General features: G+C 40.1%; 1 protein-coding gene across 3 annotated transcripts in view; it reads left to right on the top strand.

The window, feature by feature from the left end:
* Positions 1–23,680, top strand: part of PLEKHH1 (pleckstrin homology, MyTH4 and FERM domain containing H1) — a 54,125-nt gene that overhangs the window by 27,496 nt on the left and 2,949 nt on the right. For all 3 annotated transcript variants that reach the window (XM_064713968.1, XM_064713970.1, XM_064713969.1), the window contains exons 8-28: positions 1,212–1,290; positions 1,863–1,951; positions 2,458–2,608; positions 3,653–3,792; positions 4,459–4,569; positions 5,137–5,223; positions 6,196–6,357; positions 7,303–7,383; positions 8,309–8,488; positions 8,610–8,718; positions 9,586–9,698; positions 10,375–10,551; positions 11,377–11,474; positions 13,973–14,150; positions 14,563–14,718; positions 17,259–17,359; positions 19,090–19,231; positions 20,115–20,257; positions 21,150–21,279; positions 22,914–23,000; positions 23,506–23,652. In XM_064713968.1, coding sequence (XP_064570038.1) covers positions 1,212–1,290; positions 1,863–1,951; positions 2,458–2,608; positions 3,653–3,792; positions 4,459–4,569; positions 5,137–5,223; positions 6,196–6,357; positions 7,303–7,383; positions 8,309–8,488; positions 8,610–8,718; positions 9,586–9,698; positions 10,375–10,551; positions 11,377–11,474; positions 13,973–14,150; positions 14,563–14,718; positions 17,259–17,359; positions 19,090–19,231; positions 20,115–20,257; positions 21,150–21,279; positions 22,914–23,000; positions 23,506–23,652 — 2,661 coding nt within the window. The remainder of the gene's footprint in view (positions 1–1,211; positions 1,291–1,862; positions 1,952–2,457; positions 2,609–3,652; positions 3,793–4,458; positions 4,570–5,136; positions 5,224–6,195; positions 6,358–7,302; positions 7,384–8,308; positions 8,489–8,609; positions 8,719–9,585; positions 9,699–10,374; positions 10,552–11,376; positions 11,475–13,972; positions 14,151–14,562; positions 14,719–17,258; positions 17,360–19,089; positions 19,232–20,114; positions 20,258–21,149; positions 21,280–22,913; positions 23,001–23,505; positions 23,653–23,680) is intronic.

Here is a 23,680-nt window from a genome sequence, read left to right as displayed (position 1 = left end):
ATTGTGTACCTCTGCCTTTTCCTCATCCTTTCTCACTGTTTCCCACTCATATCCAATAAAGGATGGAGATTTTAATTTTTTTTTCTCATGCATTTATGGAAGTCTTTTCTTGTCTTTTACTGCAGTAGCCAGGTGAAAATCTAGTTGGGCTTTGGTCCCCCTAATTTTTTGCCTGCATAACTCCATGCTGTGTTTGAGGCCCTCCTGAGTCACCTGTCCCTTCATCCAAAGATCACAAACTTTAAGTTCAGCCAAAGCTCTCTAATTAGACAGGCTGGTCTTCCTCATTGTCTCATCTATCAACACATGTGGATGACCTGCTCCTGCATCTTAAAGATTTCCTTATTGAAGAATGTTCAGTCTTGCTGGATTCTTTGTCCATCAGAACTGACTCCCAAGAGACTCCCATCAGCCAGGTTCCTGAACAGGCCAAACTGACAAACCTGGTGGAAATCAATGTAGTATCAAAAGAGGCAATTCTGTTTTCATTTGCCTTTTTAAAGGCATGGACAAAGAAATTATTTTTTTGGTGTACTTGACTTTGCAGTCTTAGGTGCTTTCATGTATATGTATTATGTGTGTTATTTCACAGTGAATTTTGGTTGTATGCTTTAAGGAGCACCAAGAGGTTTCCTAGCTTTGGGGTTTATCCATTTCACATTAGTTGATGTCGTAGTCATAACACTGCATCTGGATAGAGACTTGGGTTCCCCCCTCTGGAATTTTTATCAATTCATGAAGCACTTGGAGATCCTTTGAACTGAAAGCTTTGTATGTTGTTGTAACTGAGACACAGGCTTATTGAGATCATTCCAGGCATTTCTTTCATTCCCTTAATACAGAATGGTCATCCTTTGCAGCTGATGACTCAATGAATTGTTCTGGTATAGGGCTGTTCTTAATTCATTTTAATGTATTCTTTATAATTTGGAAAAATCCCATCTCCTTCCAAGCTGTGATACAGTAACTTATTGATAATTGCCTGTAGGTGTTCCAGTGTGTGGATGTCACCTCTGTAGCTGGGAATTAGCACACAGTAAGATGCTTCCATTAATGGTCATTCACACAACATATGATGGAATTCAGCTATCCTTGTTAGAGAGCTCCTGCCCAAAGGTGTGACTGTGGTGTGATTCTGTGACATGGGCATTTCTGTTGGTAAGAATTACATTTTTGCCTGATCACTGTTGTTCATGGTATTATTGTTCCAGGAGAGCCGAATCTATGCCGTGGCCAAGTCTGGCATGAGGCTGTCTGAAGTGGCCATGGTGAATGATACTTCCAGCTGCTGTAAGTTCTGCACTACATCCATCCTTAAAGGGAGTTCATGGTGACAGTGGGGAACCTGAGATTCTGGCTGTCCATTTCTTCATTTCCTTGCCTGTTTTCAAAGTAAATTTGATCTCATAGATGGCCTTGATAAAGGAAGGGAGGAGGATATATCTGGTTTTGGGGATGGTTGGTGTGGGGCTGTTTGTGCCTCTACATTCAGGGACATCTTCAGGGATTCTATTATCTCTTCCATCAGTTTTGCAGCCAGTCTTCTGCCTCTGCATATCTGTGGCCTGTTTTTACTCTTCACCATGATTTTGCCTGTTAGGGCTTTTTTCTGTTTATACAGGGTACACCAGATTGCCATTGTACCATGAGGAGCACAGGGTGGGTAAGGTGTCTCACAGGCTAAATGGAGGGAATATTGCAGCTCTCTCTGGGAATTGTATGGAATTAATAATGCATCTCCTGGCCTTTCTGAAGCCAGACTGTCCAGGATGGCAGTTCTCCATGTGCTTCTGTATTAAAACCTCCTCCTTTTCACCAGTTTGTATTATGTGCTCTCTTGCTTTCTCTTTGAATTTCCCCAGTTTCCAATTTCTCGTGTTCAACTTCTGGGCCATTCACCTATCTCATCTACAGAAATGTCACAGTGCCAGTCTACACTACACTGAAGGGGGTAAGGAGTTACCTCACTTTTCCTGTTGTGGAAAGCATGTCCAGATCTGCTAGGATCTTGAGACAAAACAGGATGGAACTGTGCAGTGAAGGAAAGAAAATTAGAGAATGTCAGGAAGTACTGGACATTGAAAAAATGCAGAAAGAGTAGCAAAAGTTAAATATATTTAAGAACACAGAACATTGCAACAAGTTTTGGTCCAGGAAGTTGCAGTGTGCACTATGAAACCTAGAGGTGATAGTGGGTGTAGCCTAAGGAATGAGATGGAATATAAGGGTTGTGGAAGAGTAGGAGGGTGTAACCAGAGGAGACCCAAACAGATCAGACTAGAGAGTCCAGCTTGGAAGTTCTCAGACTAGAAGGGGAGGAACTGAGGAACCCTGAGGCAGAAGTGGGCAAGGCAGTGTGGAAATGCAGGTCATGGGTTGCTCTGTCTCCTGATTGAAGGGGTATTGTCCTGGGGAAACTCTTCTCTCACACACTAACTATACAGGTCTGTTTTCCAGAAAGCCACACAGATCAGCAATGTGCCTTTCTTAGATGAGTCTTCAGGCTCTGATGATGACTGTGGCTCCCATGCCAGTTTCAGGACTTCTGCTGCTGGATCTGAGAACAGGAAAGCTAGCATGCCAGGCAGCCCTCGGGCCGTGAAGAGAGGTAAAATGGGAGTATTGATACTGGGCAGGATGAACTCTGTCATCAGAGCCAAGATGCCCTGAGCAGCATTGTCAGTGACAGGCAAATGCTCAGCCAGAGTGTTGCTTACAAGGAGTTCTCCCAGAATGTGTGCAGACATCAACAGTAGAAACAGTAGAAATCTGTTCTTGTAGATGATTTTTACTGCTGATAGAGTTCCATTCAGGCAATTGCTAAACTAAGATTGTGGGAAGGATTGCCCTCCCAAATTCATCACATATCTAGTCATCCATACCTTTGCTGTGGCTTCTCCTTGGAAGCAAGCTAGTACTGACACAGGACAGAAAATGCTTTTTTGTCTTTTTCATTGACTGGTAATTTCTTGATGAGTAAGTACATCTCACCTATCTTTGAGAGCTGGCAGGTACTTTGAGTCTTGATTAGGACTATTTTTCTTGCCTGCTGGCAGGGCTAAACTGGAATGGAAGTTGAATGGAATTTTTGTTACCAAAGAGACAATGTGAAATTACGACTGTATTTTAAAGACAACCAAATTTTGTTGGTTGTGTCTAAAATAGAGTTGTATTTCATGTAGTCTTAACTTCTGCTTTGAGGCATTGGCAGATGTGCCTGTGCATTCCCATGTACCTGTGGTAAAAGATTCACAGAAAGCAAAGCCCTGTTGCTAGTGAAGAAGCCTTTTCCTTAGCTGAAATCAGAGGAGGCTGAGGCTTTATAATGGATATCCCCAGATGAAAACAAGCTGTTTCTCCTTTAAATGACAAGTTTGTTGATTTTTTTTGTTTATATATTTTAATTTGATTTTATTCAGCAATAAATGTATTTCACTGTCAGTATCCAAAACTCTTGTCTTCCTAGGGAAAGAAAAAGAGGCTCAGAAGTCGTGTTAGTGGGGTTTGAGTTTCCAAAGTCTGACCTGATTTGTCCTTCTTGAACCAAAAAAAAAGGCTTAATGGTGAATGCAGAAATGTTTTTGGAGTGTACAATATTCAGTGCATGCTTTTGTCTAGCCATGACTCTCATTTCTTCCTTTATTTTGAGCAGGTGTATCTGTGTCCTCACTGAGCTCTGAGAGTGACTATGCCATCCCTCCTGATGCCTACTCCTTGGATGGTGACTATTCAGAGCCAGAGCACAAGCTACAGCGAACATCTTCCTATTCCACTGATGGTGGAATCTGCTCTGTAAGGCTTGCACTGGAACTGCTGTGTTACACTTGCATAGGGCTGCAAACAGAGCCTTGGCCTTAGAAGAGAGTAGTGTAACTACAGGATATTGAGTAATCCCCCAGCAGAGTGAAGCTCTAACAGACTGGGCTATTGGTCCAGCTGATTGATCTCAAAAGACACCATCTGGTGTTTCAAAAGAAGGTGCAATTTCTTTATGTGCTTAGGTAAAAGTATAATCATCAAGGGTGTATGACCTATATTGATTTCCCGTAGTTGTATTCTACTTTAGTGATGGCCTTACACTTTTGGGGCAAAAGAAATTTGGACATTCAGAGGAAGGAAGGAGGAAGGAAAGAAATCTCACAACACGCAGCATAAAGTCTGTACTCTTCACTATAAAAGATCAAACAGACAAGGAGCAGGAGTCTAATCATGGTGCAGAGACAGCCTTCTTGATCTCAAGGAATCTCACTTTTATTTGGAAAATCAGTGCCTCGGTAGGAAGAGAAATAAGTTTACAGAGCATCAAACAATCAGTGAAATGATCTTTGAGGGCTGCTATTAAACAAAGCAGAAAATTATGGGAGATTCAGCAAATGGCTGGGCTTGATTTCAGCACACTTTCATTTGTATTTTGAGAGTTGCAAGATGACCTCCTCTCCCCTTTCCTCTGTCCTCCAGGAACCCATGGAGAAATCAGGCTACTTGCTGAAAATGGGCAGCCAGGTAAAGACGTGGAAAAGACGATGGTTTGTTCTCAGAAACAGACAAATCATGTACTACAAGTCCCCGGTAAGTCACTGGGATATATTTCCTCCCCTTTAGAGGCACAAAGAAATTTAGGATACTAAAAAACCACTTTTGGTTAGACATGTCACTATTTTGAAAAGCATTACCAACATTGGAATGATTCACTATATGCATCAAATGAAGAACAAAGTTGTTATCAATAAACTTGTCACTTAACAAGTGTCTAGCTGAATCTTGAAAACTTCTGAAGGTGGAAATTCAGCCACTGTCTTGGTACCTATTGTATGTTGTACTGCCTTCCCACTTAGAAAGGTTTTGGTTTGTTGGTGTTTGTTTGGGCTTGCTTTTGTTTTATTAATCATAATGTCCAATTTGAACTCCATAAGACAGCATTTATTAGCACTGCTTTTGTTATATTGCGTGCCACTATTGAGGAGACTTTTGCAATGGGATCACACAGTCTCATATTTCACCTGGCAGCCTTAGGCTGTCCTTTCTAGCTCATGAATGCAAACTCCAACCTGTACGTGCATATTATGCTGTATTTAAGTAATATAAGACCCATCTGAGGTTTCCTACTGAAAAAATTGTTTGCTTTTCTTTCCTCAGAGTGATGTTATCCGCAAACCACAAGGGCAGCTGGAGCTGAATTCTTCATGCCAAATTGTCAGGGGTGAAGGGTCCCAAACATTCCAGGTAGATGTTGCTTTTTTATCCTGCCCCTAACCGTGCACTCAGCAGCTGGGTGAGTGAGCACTTAATTCAGACTGAATGGTACTGTGTATCTCAACTGATATGAGCTAACTTTATCTGGTCTCTGTTTCCTGGTACAAAACAGGCAGTTAGTCTAATTAATAATGAGGAAAGAGCTAAATTGTAACCCAAATACACCCTTTTGAAACGGAAAGAAATCTGCATTTATTTTTGTCCTGTTATACACCATAATGCTTTCCCTTTTTTTTTTTTTTTGCAGGAGTTAGTGCTTGAAATCTGTGGGGGAAAATGATTCTTACAACAATTAAAACCAGCTAGTACCTAAGATCTTTCTGAGAGACTTCTCTCACAAGATCTCAAGCCTAACTTTACATACCTGGAGGCATGTAAAGAAACATCTGAATAGTTGATTCCTTTTAGAAATTGACTTCTAAAATATTAGAAGTTAGCCCATAACTGGGTTCACTTTTAAGTCAGTATTGACTTAATTAGAAAGGCAGCATTAAAGTTTTTTTCATACTTTGAAAGGTACATGGCCTAGCTTGTGAGCTACCTTTGGCCCTTATGGAACTGAAGTTGCTAAGGCCTAATACTATTAGATTTAGAGCATCTTTCCTCTCAGTGACAGGGTAATGAAGGCAAAACACAATACAAATGAAGGCAGCAAAACCCCACATTTATGTAGTCACCTTTAAAATTAAAAACTAGCAGCAGCACTGAGAAACAAGAAAGGATGAGAGAGGACACAAAGCCACAGCAAGAAAGCTTATGGGAATTTGATTTATCTGAGTTTTGCTTTTTTCATTTGGGCTTTAAGGATTAGCACCTTTTTTCTTGCCCTCAAAAAAATCTCTCCTGAATGAGCAAAAAATTTTTGAGATAAAGCAACTCAGCAACTAAAGAGATGATTTTTAGATGTGCAGCTATGTACTTTCTCACTCATTTTCCTTCCAGCTTGTGACAGAAAAGAGAACCTACTTCTTGACAGCAGACTCTCCCAACATCCTGGAGGAATGGATTCATGTCCTGCAGAGTATCCTGAGAGTACAAGTGAGTGGTCCTGTTGGTGTTCCTCACAGTGATGCCAAACCTACTGTGAAAGGCTGGCTCACTAAGGTAAAATATTTCATACTTTATGTTTAGCTCAGAATTGACAGTGTGCCAGTTTCTTGTTTTGCACAGCAAATGTGAGCAAAAAGTTAGTATTTTACTCTCTGTAAGAGTGGGGAAAGAAGGAAAAGTGGCTCTAGATTTCTGTATTTCAGAGTGAAACATTTATGTAAATGATAAAGGATGGGACAAACAAGGCTACTGAAAGTACTGACTGACAAGTAGTAAGTAATAACAAATATCTAGCTTATGTGTGCTTTTCTTCAGCGGAATTCACAGCATGTCACAGTAAAAAAGTCAACACTGTTGAGTGTCACATTTAATTGATCTTTAACTTGGTGATACAAGAGAGTTTAAAAAAACGGCTCGTGTGGTTCTAGGTTAGCACTTAGTTCTGTCATAATAGTCTATAAGTACATTAGTACAAAGTACAATGGCAGAAAATTCTTATTCTTTATATAATTTCCATTGATTCGTTTGACATTGCAAGTTACTGTGAATATTTTAATGTAATTGTCAGGTTCTAAGATGGCTAAAGACTACGTGTATCTGAAGGTTATTCATCTGCAGTAGGAAACAGCTGTCTAGACTATAGTTTGACTGGTCTTTTCTTGCTGAGATGAGCTGATTTGTTTTTATAATCTTTAAAAGGTCATCCTTAATATTGTATTTCAGTATACAGAAGTTAAAAGTTATTATGAATGAGTAAAACACTTCACAAAATCTTAGACCCATTCTCATAGCACTCATGTCCCATGTTCTTGGGTGGGATGTACTTGCCTGTTGTTGGAAGGGGTGCCCTGTATGTTTTGAGAGGAGCTTATATTAGCATAAAACAAAAAATCTGTGCAAAGTATTAAGGGAGAGTTGAACTGAAAGTTGAAGTCCTAGAGAGCCATTCTGGCAATACTGCTGATAATAAAAGCATGGATGTGTTTGTCCTCCTTACAGGTCAAGCATGGTCACTCTAAGCTGGTCTGGTGTGCACTGATTGGAAAAACTTTCTACTACTATCGAAATCATGAAGATAGGGTAATTACTTTTTCTCCTTTTATTCCCAGACCCTCCTTTCCCATTTCTTTTGAAGCTTTCTCTACTGTGCTTTACTGCTTCTGTGTCTCAGGTCTCTTTCTTGGTGGTACTTCTCTTCCAACAGCATCTGTTCCACAAAGAGAATCAATATTTCTCTGATTTTATTTTTTTAAGCTTAAATGACAGGAGACTTAAAAGGCAGGTGATTGCTCTTTCTCAGATCACTCTACATCTTGTTTCTCACTTGCTCCATTTAGTCTTGTGTAGCCTTCTGGGCAGACTTTTATACAGCAGCTGATAGATCCTGCATTATTGTCATGAAAACAGATAGCATCAACATTCTGGGAAGAGGGTGGTAATCAGTGTAATGTGCTTCCATTTCTGGACACCTTGCCCAATAGTCCATTACTTTGTCTTGGTGACATCAAACCCCAAGTTTTAGAATATCAAAACAGTAATGTGACTCATATTTTGGATTAACTTCCAGAGTTAGCACAGCAGATGTCTTCTTTTTTGTCTGAATCTAACTACTTATGAAATTTTCAAAGTATTTCTTTTCCAGTATAGCAAGCAGAAAGTCTAACCAGGGTCAGAAAACAGTGGCTCAAGATACTAAGCAACTGACCCTCAAGTGCAATGGGAAGAAAGCAGTATCTTGTGGGAAAATTTTATTTTTATTTGCATTGTCTCATTCTAACCTGTAGATGCTCTCCCGAGAAAAATAAAATTAGTGATACATTTTGTAAGTACCTTATGAAAGAAGACATTCTTTAGAAGTGAAAGATTACATTAGCTAAACATTGAATTATTTATTCCTTCCATTTTACAGAACTGTCAGCATTTTTACTTGACTTTTCTTTCCCAGTGTTCCCGGTCCATACTGGGAATGAGTTACATTTATCTAATGTGCTTCTGCTCCTCACAGTGTCCTTTAGGACATCTGCCTCTGCGTGAGTCCAAGGTGGAAGAAGTAGACCGCTCCTGTGACTCTGATGAAGATTATGAAACTACTGGTGGAGGACTTCTCTCATCCCACTGTACTCTGGTGATTCATCCACAGGACCAGAGTCCCACATATTTACTTATCCGCACCAAACAGGAGAAGGTATAAAAAGCAGTCTTTTATTGGAGAGCAAGAGTCTTTTGGTAAATGGGCCATACAGGCTTAACCTGTTTGTAGAAAACAGGCCTGAATTGACCCCTCCTGTTCTCATCCTTATGCCTAGAACACCTGGCTGTACCATCTGACCGTTGCAGCTGGTAGCAGTAATGCCACAGTGGGCACATCCTATGAACAGCTCATTGGAAAACTATTGGATGCAGAGGGAGACCCTAGTAAGTAAGCGCCACAAACTCTTCCATGGTAGCAAAGCATAAGGAAGAATAATTTCAATTCCCAGTTTAGTACAGTCAAAGGTGAGGGAAGGGGATTCTCAGTAGTACATCATATGGTCTCTTGTTCTCCGACAAGTCCACCACATTGTTACATCATTTATCAAAGCTGCTGAAATGTCTGTAACAGTAATTCAAATAAAAATAAAGAACTGGTGCTTTAAATTTTTTCCTGTCTTTGTTGGTCTTGATTTTCCTTTCCAGGAAATCTTGACCATACAAACATGTGCTCTTTTATTTAAATACACTCAAACACATTTGCCCTCCCATCTGTTTCTCTGTCTACACGTATAAACCTTTACACATATATCCATCCTCATCTTTGATACCTGCTCATGCATTTATGTTTATGCACCATGTTCTCAAATATGTATTAACATTTGCATTCATACCTAAAACTCTTTTGTTGCACTCTCACATATTCAAGCCCCATATGTGAACCTTGCTTCCTGTTGAATACTTTCACTAACAAAGACCCCCATTGCAGGCAGCTGCCCTGGCAGGGTTTGTGTCTCTGGTTTGAGCACACACCTGAGCAGCTTCTCACCAGAATCCAGCTGACAGGAAGCTCTGATGTAGCAGGACTGAGGATACCAGTACTTCTTTCTGCTGATGGCTAATGCTGCTGGTGACTCCTTATCCATGGTGGGCTTTGCTGAAATCAGTGAAGTATCACCAAAGATAATGTGGCCTAGTGCAGTGCTGCTTCCTCTGGTGCTTTGCCATCTCAGGAAGGCTCCTTGTCAACACAGACCTATTCTATCTCTCCTGTTTCTGACACTGCCTGTTTTTGCCCATCTGCTACCTCAGATTCTCCTCTGTGGAAGCATCCTATGTTGTGCTACAGTAAAGATGGGTTGCACACATCCCTCACTACTCTGCCATCAGAGGCTCTACAGACTGAAGCCCTGAAACTTTTTAAGGTATTTAAAGGGACACTGCATGGTTGTCAGTTATTTTGCTATGTTGATGGGGCAGTAACATTGTTTGGTCATGTTGTACAACAATTATTGTCACTGTGGGTTGCTTCAGACAGGCTTGCTGGTTCATTCAGTTACAAGAGAACTGTTGGATTTTAAGTGACATTCATTCTTTGGAGATTTAACTTCTCTTGTGCAGAATCTGGGCTTAGGGGTAATGCTCTTCACAGACTTTATGCTTCAAAGTTAGCTTTGTCCTTCTTTTTCCTCTCCAATGGTTGGATTGAAGGAAACAGAAACAATTCCTTGGCAAACTCAGTTGTCTCAGTAAGACCAGTGGTGAAGCTGCTGGAGATGCATTCTCCATGTATAAGATCAAGAATGAGACTGGACAGTGTGAACAAGGTAAAACACAGGCATGGAAGGCAGGAAGCATATTTTCCCCTCGATTCTTTTGCTGACTTGTAAGTTCCTTAGACTGGGGGAGGTTGAGTAAATTTTCTAATTGCCATATCTAAGGAAGGAGGAATAGGAATTAAGTATTGACTCTCTTCCCTCCTCTCAAGGTTATTTATTAACTGTCTGTAAGTTAATAAATACATCTGGTGAACCTGGCCTGGAAAGTACCAGAGAAAAGTTGCTGTGTTTGTGACATTGATGAACTTCTGCTCTTTCACAGTCCTGTCAGCTGTTCATCAATGTTCCTGTGGAGGCATCCTCTATTGATTACCATGTGTCACTTGCCCAGACAGCACTGCAGGTGTGCTTGACACATACTGAGCTGCAGAATGAAATTTACTGTCAGCTTGTTAAACAGACCAGCTGCCGACAACCCCAGAACCACTCAGTCATTCAGGTCAGTTCCTCTTTATTTAGTACCACTCTGCAAAAACTTTCCATTTGATTCCATGGTTTTAATTAGTAGGTATTGGACTGGTTCTCTTAAAATAGTGCTTATGCTAAAGGTGTGCTGGGGGAAAGAGAATCTCAGCACTTGATCTGCAGAGAAGAACACTAAGGATATAACTACTTGAAAAATAAATTTTAGTTTAAATGTTACTGTTTACCACTTGCAAATAGTCTATTCAGACCATATTCAGAATCAAAGTTTATAGCTTATGTTGTCTTGGTATAACTGTCACATGGTATTCATTTTGTTTTCCATTTTAGATAATCAACAGCATACGAGTCATGAATATTACTATTAAACATGAAATCTGAATCTTGTACTGTAATTGTTAGGTAAATAAATGAATAAGTTACAGCATGAATGTAAATATGCAATTACAATATTCCCAGCTCAAATGAGACATAAAAATCAGGTTGAATAATGATGGATCTAATTTGAAATAAAATTTCCCAGTGCTTTTTTGATTATGATTTTCTGTTACATAGTAATTATTTAAGTCTTAATTGTTGACTCAGTTATAGTTACACTAAAATTTTCAGAAGTCAAATGTTCAGAAGTAGCCAATGATATAGAACTCTTCTCAGAGTCCAGATTGAGATACTGAAGAGCAGTCTGACCACTACTGCCTCTGAAACATCTTGAACTACACATCCACAAAGGGTCACTCCAAAAAGCAGTAGTCACTGGCCATCATTTTGGCTGTAGTAGTCTGTGAAAGACAACAGGTAAGAAGTACAGAACAAGAGTGATTTCACAGTTTTGCTTTCACAGTGCTGGCAGCTCCTGGCTTTATGTGCTCCTCTATTTCTGCCTCAACATCACTTCCTGTGGTACATCAAACAGCACTTGCAGCGCCATGCAGACCCCAGGTAAGGACTGCAACAGCTTTTCATTCTGCGCAGCTGACTGCCTCTTGCACCCACTGCTGATAAAGAGGGGAGCAATTCTGGAACACACACCTACAAATATATATTGAGGGAGATCAGGTCCCCAGTAGTATAAAGCTGTGCCCCTTCAACCATTCCCATTAATATGTCATTTAGATGAAGCTAGTTCACAAAACTGAGTGACCTATACTAGCAGAACTTTTTGTAGATATAACTGGAGCTACCCTGGGAAGTTTTTGCTTCTGCAGCTACTTTCTTTTATTGACAGAAAGACAGACCAAAGTAATTACTTGGAATGAATTACTTAAATTTTAGGTGATTACATTCTGCTGTCAGGTTAACAGGCAAAGTGAGAGAACAAAAGTGAGGCATAAAACATCTCAGGGAACTGTAAAAAGTTAGGAAAAACAAACAAACCTGAAACATGTGCTAGTACTGTTTTCTCTCACTTCTTTTGTGTGTAACTATGGTAACAGCAAGAAGTTGTTCTCCATTGTTCATGCTGTGCTCTTTGTTTGTTTCCATGGTGATCTTCAGTGTATCTCACTGTGTCCTTAGCAGGGAGGTCAGAGCCAGAGATGTTTAGTTGTCTGTTGCAAAAATACACTGTTTTAAGACAAAAGTAAAAGAGTAAAAGTAAAAAAATCCTTTCAAACAAATATTCATATTCAATTAATAAGCCTAAATCTGCCATTGAACTCAGGCTAAAAGTCTCCTGACACTGCAAAGGAAATGTGTACTCCTATCAAGTATTTAATTCTCTTAACTGTTGCCTCATATTTGCTATTTCTTCTCAAAAGCAAAAATACAGGTATTGGGCACTCCACAGTGTTCAGGTTCTCCTTCCATTTGCTAAGACAACGTGTTAGGGATCGTTTGTCTAGTAGCAGGAACCATCTCTTCAAACTTTTGCATTATCAGCTTCCAGACAGGCCCATTTGACCCACTAATGGAGATGTTCTGCTGTTGGAGACTGTTGAACTTAATAAGGATTTCCTGGGCTGTGTGAAACTGATTTATTAAATCAGCCTCAAGCTCTACTATGCTGATGGTCTGCCCAAAAGCACCTTTGTGAACAAATATTTGTCAAGCAGAAACAAAGAGGAAATTTATTTATATGATCCAGCTATGAAACGATTATTAGGGCTAGACAAAACCCAGAAATTACATGAAAAAGGGCTTATGTTGACCTGTACTTTAGCTTAGATTTGGAGCAGTTGCTAAATGGGATTTAGCATGGCTCCTTCTCCCTAGCTCTAGGAATACTTACCTCTCTTTGGATGGAGTAGATACAGCTGTTTTTTAAGTAGGTATACTTTCCCTGTTTCATACAGCAAGCAAGACACTAGAATGTTTACACTGCATAATGCGTATGGTCTAGATCTATTCTAGGTATTAAAAGATCTTAATTAGAAGAATTATAGATCTTAATTCTAAGTATTGTTTTTGTGAAAAGTGATTCAGCATACATATCCAGTCTCTAAGAGAGGAGGAAAAGTGGGGCAGAGTTCTAAGTGAGAAGTCACAGGGCTCAGGAGCATCTGGAAACCAGACATAACAGCTTCTTGATGACGCAAGATTATCTATCTGAATATTATCTGAGTTCATTACTGGGGAGGTGAGAAATATATTGCTACAGTGAAAAGCCGGAACTCTGGACTTCCATGTTGCTTGTAGGGATTTAACTGTAATCATGTCCTGAGCCCCTGAAGACATCTTGAGTGGAATTATTTTCCCCTGGAAAGTGATAGCACTATTACAAATCCATACAAATACTTCAATTTCAGAACTTACTGAGTATGTGCATTCCTAACATTTTTGTGCAAGGTGCAGTTGACTGTTCCTGCTTGACTTTGGAGACACATCTTTTAGATGCTGTTCAATGGAGCACTCTCTTCAGTAGACACTAAATTGATCATCTTCGTAACTGTCCCTATCCTGTATTGAACTGTCAACAAATCTAAGCTTGCTTGGAATCTCTGTCAAGTCTCTTGGTTGGCAGATAGGGTTAATGGAAACTTACAATTTGTACAACTGTGTAAATTAATAAACACAGCTTGAAATGCATTAGTCTCACAGGATTATACAACTCAACATTTACCAGGACTTGACATGATAGTAACTAAATTCCACTGGCATGACAGCAAGTTGAGGGTGAATTGATCTTGACTTGACAGATACTATGGTGGCAGCAGGGTACAGAAGAGGGTATGTGTCCAGTCCACATAGAAGCAGGGAATACTCTTGTGTTTCCTAGAGATTCCATTGTCTGCCTTAGTTTTACAGATCCTTGGAGCTCAGGTTTGTGCTGTAGCTTTTCACTTGAGCTGTTAGTCTGTTGAGATGAACAGTGGATCTGCATAGAGGCATACTTTTGCTGGAGCAAAAGCCTGAGGGAGGAATGCGTTGCCATGGCATGGGAATTGAAGAGGACATGGCACTTGGAGCATGTTTGTGGTTCTCTCCCCCTCTCTGCCTAGGAGTGAGATAGGCAAGTATGCCATCTACTGCCAGAGATCCGTAGACCGCACGGTGCAGTCTGGAGAGCGGGAAGCCAAGCCCTCCCGGATGGAGATCGTGTCCATCCTGCTGAGAAATCCCTACCACCACTCACTCCCCTTCAGCATCCCAGTGCACTTCATGAATGGAACGTACCAGGTAAGCCACCGCAGCTGCCTTTCTGCTGGGACTGGAGGACTGCACCATAACCTGCCTCCTTCATGTGGGTGGGTGGCACCATGGTATTTATATCCATATCTCCAGTAGACATACTGGGAGATAAACACTGCTTCTCCTCCTTGCTGCTTTAGCTGATTTCCCAAGAAAGTGAAAGGAATTCACCCCTCTACAGATCTTAGGAAGAAAAGGTAGCTGAGAGAAAGGGAGAGATGTTGGAAGTGTCTCAATATAGAAAAGAATGTGATACGAAGGGAGACAATACACAGGTGTTGTCAGTGGAGCTGGCAGTTAATCCTGAGATGCTAATCCATATGACACCACCTTCATTAGTTGTGATACCCATCAGTAGTCACAATCCTTGTATCCTCAGTTAAGTCCTCTTTCATTGCAGGTTGTAGGTTTTGATGGTTCCTCAACTGTTGATGAATTCATCAAGAGACTGAACCAGGAAACAGGAATGAGGAAGCCATCCCATATGGGATTTTCTCTGTTCACAGATGATCCTTCTGGCAGGAATTTGGAACATTGTTTGCCTGGCAATATGAAGGTATTTCTTTTTTGCCTCTGTTACCTTTAGTATACATCTTTGAAGGACTGCCAAATGATTAATAAATCTTTTTTAATTAATTAAGCTCAAATAAACTTGGGTATTGTCTATCTAGATTCATATTCTCAGATGAGATATTAATTCCTGCACTGAGTCACAACAATCCCATGCATAGGCTGAGGCAATAGTGGATGGAAAGCTGCTGAGAGGAAAAGGGCCTGAGGATCTTGTCAGCAGCCATCTGAACATGATCTAGCAGTGGCCAAGGTGGCCAAGAAGGCCAATGACGTCCTGGCCTGTAGCAGTGAGGCCAGCAGGGAAGGGACTGTCTCCCTGTACTTAGCACTGGCTTTAGGGCCTTCACAATAAGAAAGACATTGAGGTGCTGAAGCAGGTCCAGAGAAGGGCAGCAAAGCTGGTGAAGGTCTGGAGAGTCTGAGGAGCAGCTGAAGGAGATGAGGTTCTTTAGTCTGGAGAAAAGGAGGCTCAGGGGGATCTTATTGCTCTCTACAACTGCCTGAAAGGAGGCTGTAGCCAGGTGGGAGTTGGTTTCTTCTCCCAAGTAACAAATGACAGGACAAGAGGAAGCAGCCCAGAGTTGCACCAGAGGAGGCTTAGAATGCCTATTAGGCAAAATTTCTTTGCTGAAAGAGTTTCTCAAGCATTGGAACAGGCTGCCCAGGGAAGTAGTGGAGTCACTGCCCCTGGAGGTATTTAAAAGAGCTGTAGATGTGTCACTTGGGGACATGGTTTAGTGGTAGACTTGGTAGTGCTGGTTTGATTATTAGGCTTGCTGATCTTAAAGGTCTTTTTCAAACTAAATGACTCTATAATTAGCTAGCCTAATCTAATATAGTTCTTAATAGAAAGATCTATTTTAGTAGGTGATAAATTGGTCAATTTTTTAAAAAGTCTAGCTCAGATTTTAGTACATATTAAAGTTTCATTTGTCTTCACTACAAAATTGAAACATGACTGAGCTAGGCCAGCATGATCAGATATTACAACTGACATCAAATGTGACACGCCTAATTGAGACAGAATTGTTAGGCTGTGAATCTTTTGGCATATCTGCATAAATTCCATCTGTTGGATTATGAAGTATCTCCTTGCTGTCTCCAGATAACTCAGGCTTTCATTGTTGATAAGCTTACAGAGGGGAGAAAGCTTGACTGAGTATGGCTTCACTGTAAGGGTGTTGTGCCCTAGATCAGGGAAAAAGAAAGCCAATAAAGTGTTAGCACGTGTGACTTTCATATGGAGATTTTTACCCATGCTGCAGCTGAATGACTGCCTTAACTGAGCAGGCTGGCTGCCATGAATGAGACCCATCAGATTTTGGTACAAATCTGTGAGAATAACTTGTAATACAGCATTAATGGAGGAATAGTTGTAGTGCAACTTTGAAGAGGTCCTGATAACTGTAGGGAACTTAAACAATCAATTTTACACAGTGTAAAACTTCACATTAAGCAACAAAGGAAGAAGACACCAATAACTTGGAAGTAGATGGTTTGAAAGAAAACTACCGCAGACGATGCCAAATTATATAATTTGTTTTCATGGCCTGATATAGATCAGGTAATCTGGAGCTTTGCTGGTAATTGGACCATCTGGAGAGATGGAGTATCAGAGTAAACAAAGGAGCTTGAGACAATCAAAGGCATTGCTTTGCCTCGGCAAGTAAAGAATAACCAGTAAATCTCAGTAGCTTAAGAGAGGTTTAGAGATCTGATTATGTATTTCATGTGGCTTCTTAAGTTCACATTCCTTTCATTGAGATGCCATCAAAAGAGAAGTAGGGGCCTTCATTAGACCACTTGAAAAAGAGCTAGAATAACCAGGAGGAGCTGAATGGAAGAAAAAAAAAAACAAACAGAAACCATGTTATTATGAAAAATGTCTGAGTTACAAAGTTGGACTCAGGACCAAATGTTCCCAAAATTTGGACATACACATCCAAAGGTTTAGTGCAGCCATGCACATTCTTCTGCTGTTCAGAGGACATTAGTGCTTTAGTTTGGCTCAAGAGAAGACTTTTGAAGTAAACCTACCAATCATTCCTATTAACCATGCTTTGACTCACATTAAGGAGTAATCTGAGAGCATGAAATTGATTCTTTTTGCATGAAACATGAACTGGAAGATGTCATCCAACATAGTAGGGGACTTTCAGGTCACTCAGTCAGACTACTAGTGTGGGCATGGAGACTTAGGAACAGGAGTTTCTCTGGGCAGATCTGTTCCTCCTGAGCTTTGCTACTTGCTAATGTGGGCATAGCCATGAGAATTGCCAGACCAGAATTCATGTGTGCCCCTGCAAGTTAGAGCTGGAGTTTTCAGTTGGAATGCTTTTGTTTTTACATACTGTGCAATAGAAAAAGGATGTGTTTTGTCACTTTGAGCTGTGTTTATGCTGATCCAGTCTGTCTCTTTATCTTCTGTGTTTCACAATATTTTATTCACTTGCTTTTCCCTCAAGCCTTTGCTATATATTTCACCGAAGTTTGTGTCTCCTCTCTCCTTGATATTTTTTAAAGATCTGTGATGTCATTTCTAAATGGGAACAAGCCTTAAAAGAATTGCATCCTGGGAAATATGAAGGTGGCACAAGAATTGTGAAGTTGACCTACAAGAACAGGTACTGTTCTCTGTTGGGTGGCCTTACTACTGCTGTTAATTAAACATTCTAGACTGCATATATCTGTGTAAATGACCAGTAATTTATAGTATCATTGGTACCAAAACTATTTTAGCTAAGATGCAGTTAAATCCTACAGGAGATGTGATGGGTTTTGTCTGTTGCATTTACAAAAGCAAATGGCCTAGGGGTAAAACCCAAACCACTTTGCAATAACAGAATAGACTTTAAAATAGTTAACAACTACCTGTAGCACAAAAAGGCGTCCTTGGCACAATTTCATTTGCCTAGATCCTAAAACACAGTTGAAGAATGTGTGTTAGGTGAGAGGAAGAGAGACCTAGAGGAAAAATCACTAGTGAAAAGAAGTATGCCACACCTTGCAATTAAGTGAACAATCACAAAGATGAAAAAGATACAAGAATGATGTTCTAAATCATATGAGCTGTAGAAGAGATATGTAGTAGCAGTGTCCAAACTTTATAAAGAAAGAAAAATAAGATGATGAAAGATGGTAGAGAAGGGAAGTAAAAGACAAAGATCTAAATGAAAAATTGGAACAAGTTAATCACTTATAATAGAGGTAGGAATTCTGAATTACAGTAAACAAAGAGCTGTATGAGAACAAAGAATGAATTCTCTTTGCAGGCGAAACAGAGGCTGCCCCAAAACTGAACAGAGAGTTCAATATTGAACATATGAAGATTTTGTTGACTGTAACGTTGGAGACAAATTTCTGTCAACTTTGTTAGTTGGTATAATAGAGCTGAAAGCAGAAGTTATTGCTTTTGACCCAGAAGGTTGTATTTGTTTCAGGAGTGAAATTTTGCAGTATTATTTTGTTGAGCTGGAATGTGCATAGGCTAGACAGCAAGGATGTTTTGATATGGTCTTTCCAAGGCTGGACTGTTCTAACACCAAGGACTCTGATAAGATATTTGTAAGGTCAATATGGTCCTAAGAGTGTAGTTAATCTCAAAGAGACATAAAAATAAATAAATTGATCCACTGGAATAAGTATCTCATGTAGTGGAATTTATAGCCATAGATGCAGCTTGAAATTAATATATTAATTAGTTGCTGTGGACTCTAAGTATGAGGAGTGGTTCTGGGAAGCATTCCCCAAGCTGGTGTCTTCAACCCCAACAATCTTGCTATACCACTTCAAAAAAATTCCAAGTGTCGATGGAATACAAAACAATAGGATGCTTTGATTTACTAGCATGTTTCCTTGAACAAAGTCTGCTAATTGGGTCTCCTATGTCCTGCTGAAGCATACTGAGGCATTTTTTAATAAACCTTCAGTGTAAGTGGTCAAGTCCAAGCTGGCAAGTCTACAAGGCTGCCTCGGAGAAGCTTATACATGTAGAGCAGAGGTAGTTCTCTTTTCTGTGATAAGCAGAGAAGGCCATAATTTAAATAATGCCTATCTGTGCTTGATTGGGATGAATGGACACTGACTTATCTGTGCTTAATAAGGGTTCACTGTCTAGAAGTGGCTGGCTTACTGAATTCAAATAGCTTCCTAAGCAAGAATGCGTGTTTTGAGCCTCCTTGCTCAAATCTTGTTCATAAGGGAAGCACCTCAGCTTCCAAATCTGTCCAGTACCCCCTCAGTAAAAAAAAAAAAACAAACCACACTTTTATTTTGCCTCACCTTGATTTAAGTTCCCAGTTGTACTTTATGTTCACAGTATCTTTTTACCTTCACAATCCTCCCTATTTTTTAGACTGTATTTCCGGAGCCAGGCCAAAGGTGAGACAGACCGTGAGCGGTTGCTGCTGGCCTTCCAAGTGAGCAATGAAATAGCCAATGGAAGGTTTCCTGTTAATAAGGAATTAGCTCTGGAAATGGTGGCTCTAATGGCTCAGGTGAGTATGGCAGAAATCCTCTCTTTTGTCCTCCTTCATCTATACACAATGTTTGACTAAGCAGCTCCCTTTTACATCAAAGGCACATCAAACATACAGTATGATGTGTCAAGCAAACACACCATCAGATGTACCATGACAGATACATTATAGTAGCATACCTATAGGTGTAGGGGAATTTGCTTTAGCTGTGCCTCTCCTTTCCTTCTCAAGAAAAATATTGGAAAAAAGAGTGAGGCTGAACCATCACTGGACGTGCTCCAATTAGTGCCTTAGTAGAGATATGGAAATAGTACCACCTCTAGAATTCCATTAATAGTAAAAAATTCCCCTCTTACACTGCCAATACCCTCTTACTCAGGAGGAGCATCTTCTAAGATCCTCTGTTAAGTCTCCAGGCTGCATTTAGTATTTTACCACATAAAACCCACATTGTGGGTTGTGGGCATGATAAGCAGAGTAATAGTTTTTTACTGACCTGAAACTGAGTGTTGTATTTGTTAAAACAGAGTAAACTGAGGTAAAGAAGTGGGGGACGTGGTCCAAACTATTTACAAATATGCTGTTCTTTTAACTGGCCAATTGAGAATAAATCCCCAAGGCCTGGAAGTTTATACAGATGTGTGTCCTCACAACACATACCTGGCCGAGATCATGTTCCACTCTCTTAGATCAGTAGGTAATTCCTTGGGCAGTCATGTCCTCAGTGGTTGCTCTTTTGTATGCATTTGCTCTGGTTAATGCTGTAGACAACATTCCCCAGCTGTGTCTTTTTGCATGCCTAATAAACACAGTAGTTATCAGTATGGGAATTCATGGAATGTTCTTCTTGCATTAAGAACCTCATAGTTCTGTTGCACTATAAACTATAATGTTGTCTTAGGTGGAATATGGGGATTTGGATCGACCAGGATCTTCAAGTCCTGGGGGACCATCACAATTGAAAATGCAGCATCTTCTCCACCAGGTTTTAGATAAATTCTACCCCAAACACTACAAGCAAAACATTACTCCTGAACAACTCAGGTAAGCTGTTGGTTCTTCAATATTTTGTACTGAAATCAGCTTTTACTTGCCAAATTGCCTTTACATTTAAGAAGTTTCAAGGAGCCCTGTCAAGATTATTGATGTAGAAATGCAAACAAAGAAAAGTGTCAGGAAAAGGCTCCCTTAAAAGAAACAGCAATATAAAAAGAGACTAATCACCAACTAGTTTTGCCACAGACAAGAAGTTTAGGCCTTTCACTTCCAAATTAGGCATCTCAGTTTCAAAAAACTAACCCAAGCGTGAGATGAATTCTGAGTTTTATGTTTTACACTTCCCCCAAATGTCAGTTGAATCCAGGTGCCTAACATTTTCAATGGGCCATAAAGCCAGCTTATATGGGTTGCTTTAGGCCATGCAGTAATTCTGGTAGGACATATTTTGGCAGGGTTTTTTGATGTTCTGACTTAGAAATTCTCATACACGATGCAGAGAGCTCAAATACAAAATTCAGATGTTGCCACAGATCTCAGATCTATCTGATTTAGAGAATGGTCTTCCTAGAGATCCTAAGCAGTGGTGGAAGTAACACAGTTACCTCCTTTTGGAAGCAAATTCCATCTGCATGTAGCAAGGTAGCTGCCAAACCATCCCTAGTGAGCCAAATCAAGAGTGAGTTAATACATATTGCCACTCCTTACAAAGCATACTACAGGCAAGGTATGAGGAAAGTGAGTAAGTATGTGGAAGTAGAGAAAAGCTAAAATAAATTCAGGTTGTAGAACTGATAGTGCTAACAGCCCCATCTCTAAGTGCTGTGTAGAATAACCTTTTCGGAGTGAAGAAGTACATTTATTAACTGTTCCAAGTCTACATATCTTTCCTTGGAAGACATTAGTAAGTAATACTGTCTTGTGTCTTGGATTCCTAAAGGCAGCTGACCGACAGGCTGGCGACAAAGTGGATGGTACTGCAGGGATGCTCTCCCCCAGAATGCATTCGAATTTATTTGACAGTGGCCCGGAAATGGCCTCTCTTTGGAACCAAAATATTTGCTGCTAAGGTAACTGAAGCACATGTTTTTCTGTTTCCAAGAGTGAATTATCTGAGAAGAGACATACCTGCAGCCTCTGGTAACATGGGTTGAAAATGCTTTTATTTCAGAAAGGGAAAAAATTGAACAATTCTGTTCTGAACGAGCAGCCCTGGTACCATATAGGTTGAAAAAGAAGACAAGTATATTCTAAGCACTAGGGGTTGCTAGTGTTCAGTAAATAAATACTGAAGGTTCCCTGGCTGTGTCAATTGATCATGGTGCAGAGTACTTACTACCTGTCCTTACAAGCCTTGCCAAAGCTTTCTGAGGCAGCAGTTTTCCTGGACATCAAGGCTGCAATGGTAGTTTAAAAAATAACATTTACATGCCACAGTGGGGGAGGAAGGGAAGATTCACTCCTAAGTCACACCTGGCAGCTAGTGCCAGCTGTAAGGAGAATTGCTACTTTAGTCCTGTTCTCTGCTTGACACAGAACTGGATGCTTTCCTTACCACAGGGGAGAGGCAAGCACTCTTAATGTCCTGTTGCAGAAACAGAAATGACAGTACACATTGGGTGAGGTGCCAGCCCACAGGTGGGAGAGCAAAGAACAGCTGCAGGGAGTGCTTCCCCCAGCAGCTTGTACCATCCCTCACCCCATTCCAGGCTAGAGCTCTGTGCCTGTTGCTCATGCCTGAACTAATTTGTTAGCACATAATGGCTGTCTGAGAAATCAGACAGGTTTTGGCATTAACCATCTTTCTCATCCCAGCAGAAATTTCTGCTGCTGAAAGCTTGAGGGAGATCTTCTTCATGGTTACATGTCTCTTGTTTTGAAGTCAAAGCTGCTCTGGTTTCAGAAGAAAAGTCTAATGATGAAAGGGACCTCCTGAATAAATATACAAGAAAATAAATAGTAATAAATATACAATATATTTTTCGAAATACAATTATTTCCACTGTCAGGACTAAAAGAGGTTACTGGTATTTGAGGTTACTGACAGAATATGTAATTCAGTATACTGAAGAATCAGAATGTAGAATAGGTGGACCCACAGGTGAAATAATGTTGGTATTCCTGATGATTAATGCATGTTATAACTTTCCAGCAATTAAACAGCAAAGCCTATGGCATTAGCCATGTAATAGCAGATTCCCAGGAAAGATTTTCTGTTGTTAATCAAAACAAGTCATCTTCAACAGACAATTGATGCACATTTGCTGTAAGATTTTGTAAGAAACAAAATGGCATTGATGTGATGGTACTTGGTATAGAAACCAGAAGGTTTCACTCTCTTCCTGACAGATAGGAGCAGTATAAACATGTGTGCTGAGCAGAGTTGGCACGCTGTTGCTCTGTTCTAGCATTTCCTTCATTTTTAACCACACTGATGGCATCTAATTAATTTCAAAAGCTTTGTTATCCTTGTATCTCTTGTGCCACTACTCCAAAAAGTGTATGTAAATCTGAAAATGTTATTCCAAATTTTGGGGAAAGCTGTCTTAAAACTCAAACCAGGTCACACCAGTAAGCCTTTAGTAATAAGCATTTAGGATTTTTTCTCATCCTCACTTTATCCTTAAATCTCAACATTTATATCAGAAATATCATTCTGTGGTGTTCAAGAAATACCTGAATTCATAATTTTATTTCTCTCTAGCCTATTTTGCCTTCCTGCCTGGAAGACGGTCCAGTCTGGATAGCTGTGAACGAAGATGGTATCAGCATACTGGATTATAAGACAATGGTATGTTGAGGAACACTCTTTCAGAGGAATACCTTACCTAGCACAGAAAGGCATTCCCATGAGTCCAGTGAAAGTCACTAACAGTTTGTCTTTAACTTCAAATGTGAATTATTATTAGAAGTTAGTTTGTAAAAGTCAGAGATGAGGGAAGGCAGTGTTATGTTTGAACACTCCACAGACAAAGGAAAATTACAGCTGCAGCGTAAGGTAGGGCAGCAAACATGTTCATACATCTTGCAAAATCTCAGTGGTGTGTGCTTACTACCACCATCTGGAATATAACAAAATCTGTACTATGAAGTAGTGAGGCCTCGAGCACACCAGAAATGCAATTCTCACTTGAGCTTTCTCTGCCAACTCTTACCTTTAGAGCCATCTACTGCCCTTCACTGCTGGAGATCTGGTGTTCTTGCAGGAAGTAGCAATATAAACTAATATATTAGTTTAAGGTAGACATTTGGAGTTTTTTACAGAACTATGACTTTTTCAAACTCTCTGTCTGCAGCATTTGAAAGTCTCTTATTCATACTCTTCTGTGCTGACCTTTGGAGGCTGTCGAGATGACTTCATGATTGTAGTCAGTAAAATGAAAGAAAGAAGTTCTGGAAAAAATAGCACTGAAAAACTCCTATTCACAATGGCAATTCCGAAGGTAATTCCAAATGAAAAGTGAGTTTCTT

The sequence above is a fragment of the Zonotrichia leucophrys genome, chromosome 5 (genome assembly GCF_028769735.1).
Source record: "Zonotrichia leucophrys gambelii isolate GWCS_2022_RI chromosome 5, RI_Zleu_2.0, whole genome shotgun sequence".
NCBI classification, from domain to species: Eukaryota; Metazoa; Chordata; class Aves; order Passeriformes; family Passerellidae; genus Zonotrichia; species Zonotrichia leucophrys.
This window is presented reverse-complemented; position numbering and strand designations above follow the sequence as displayed.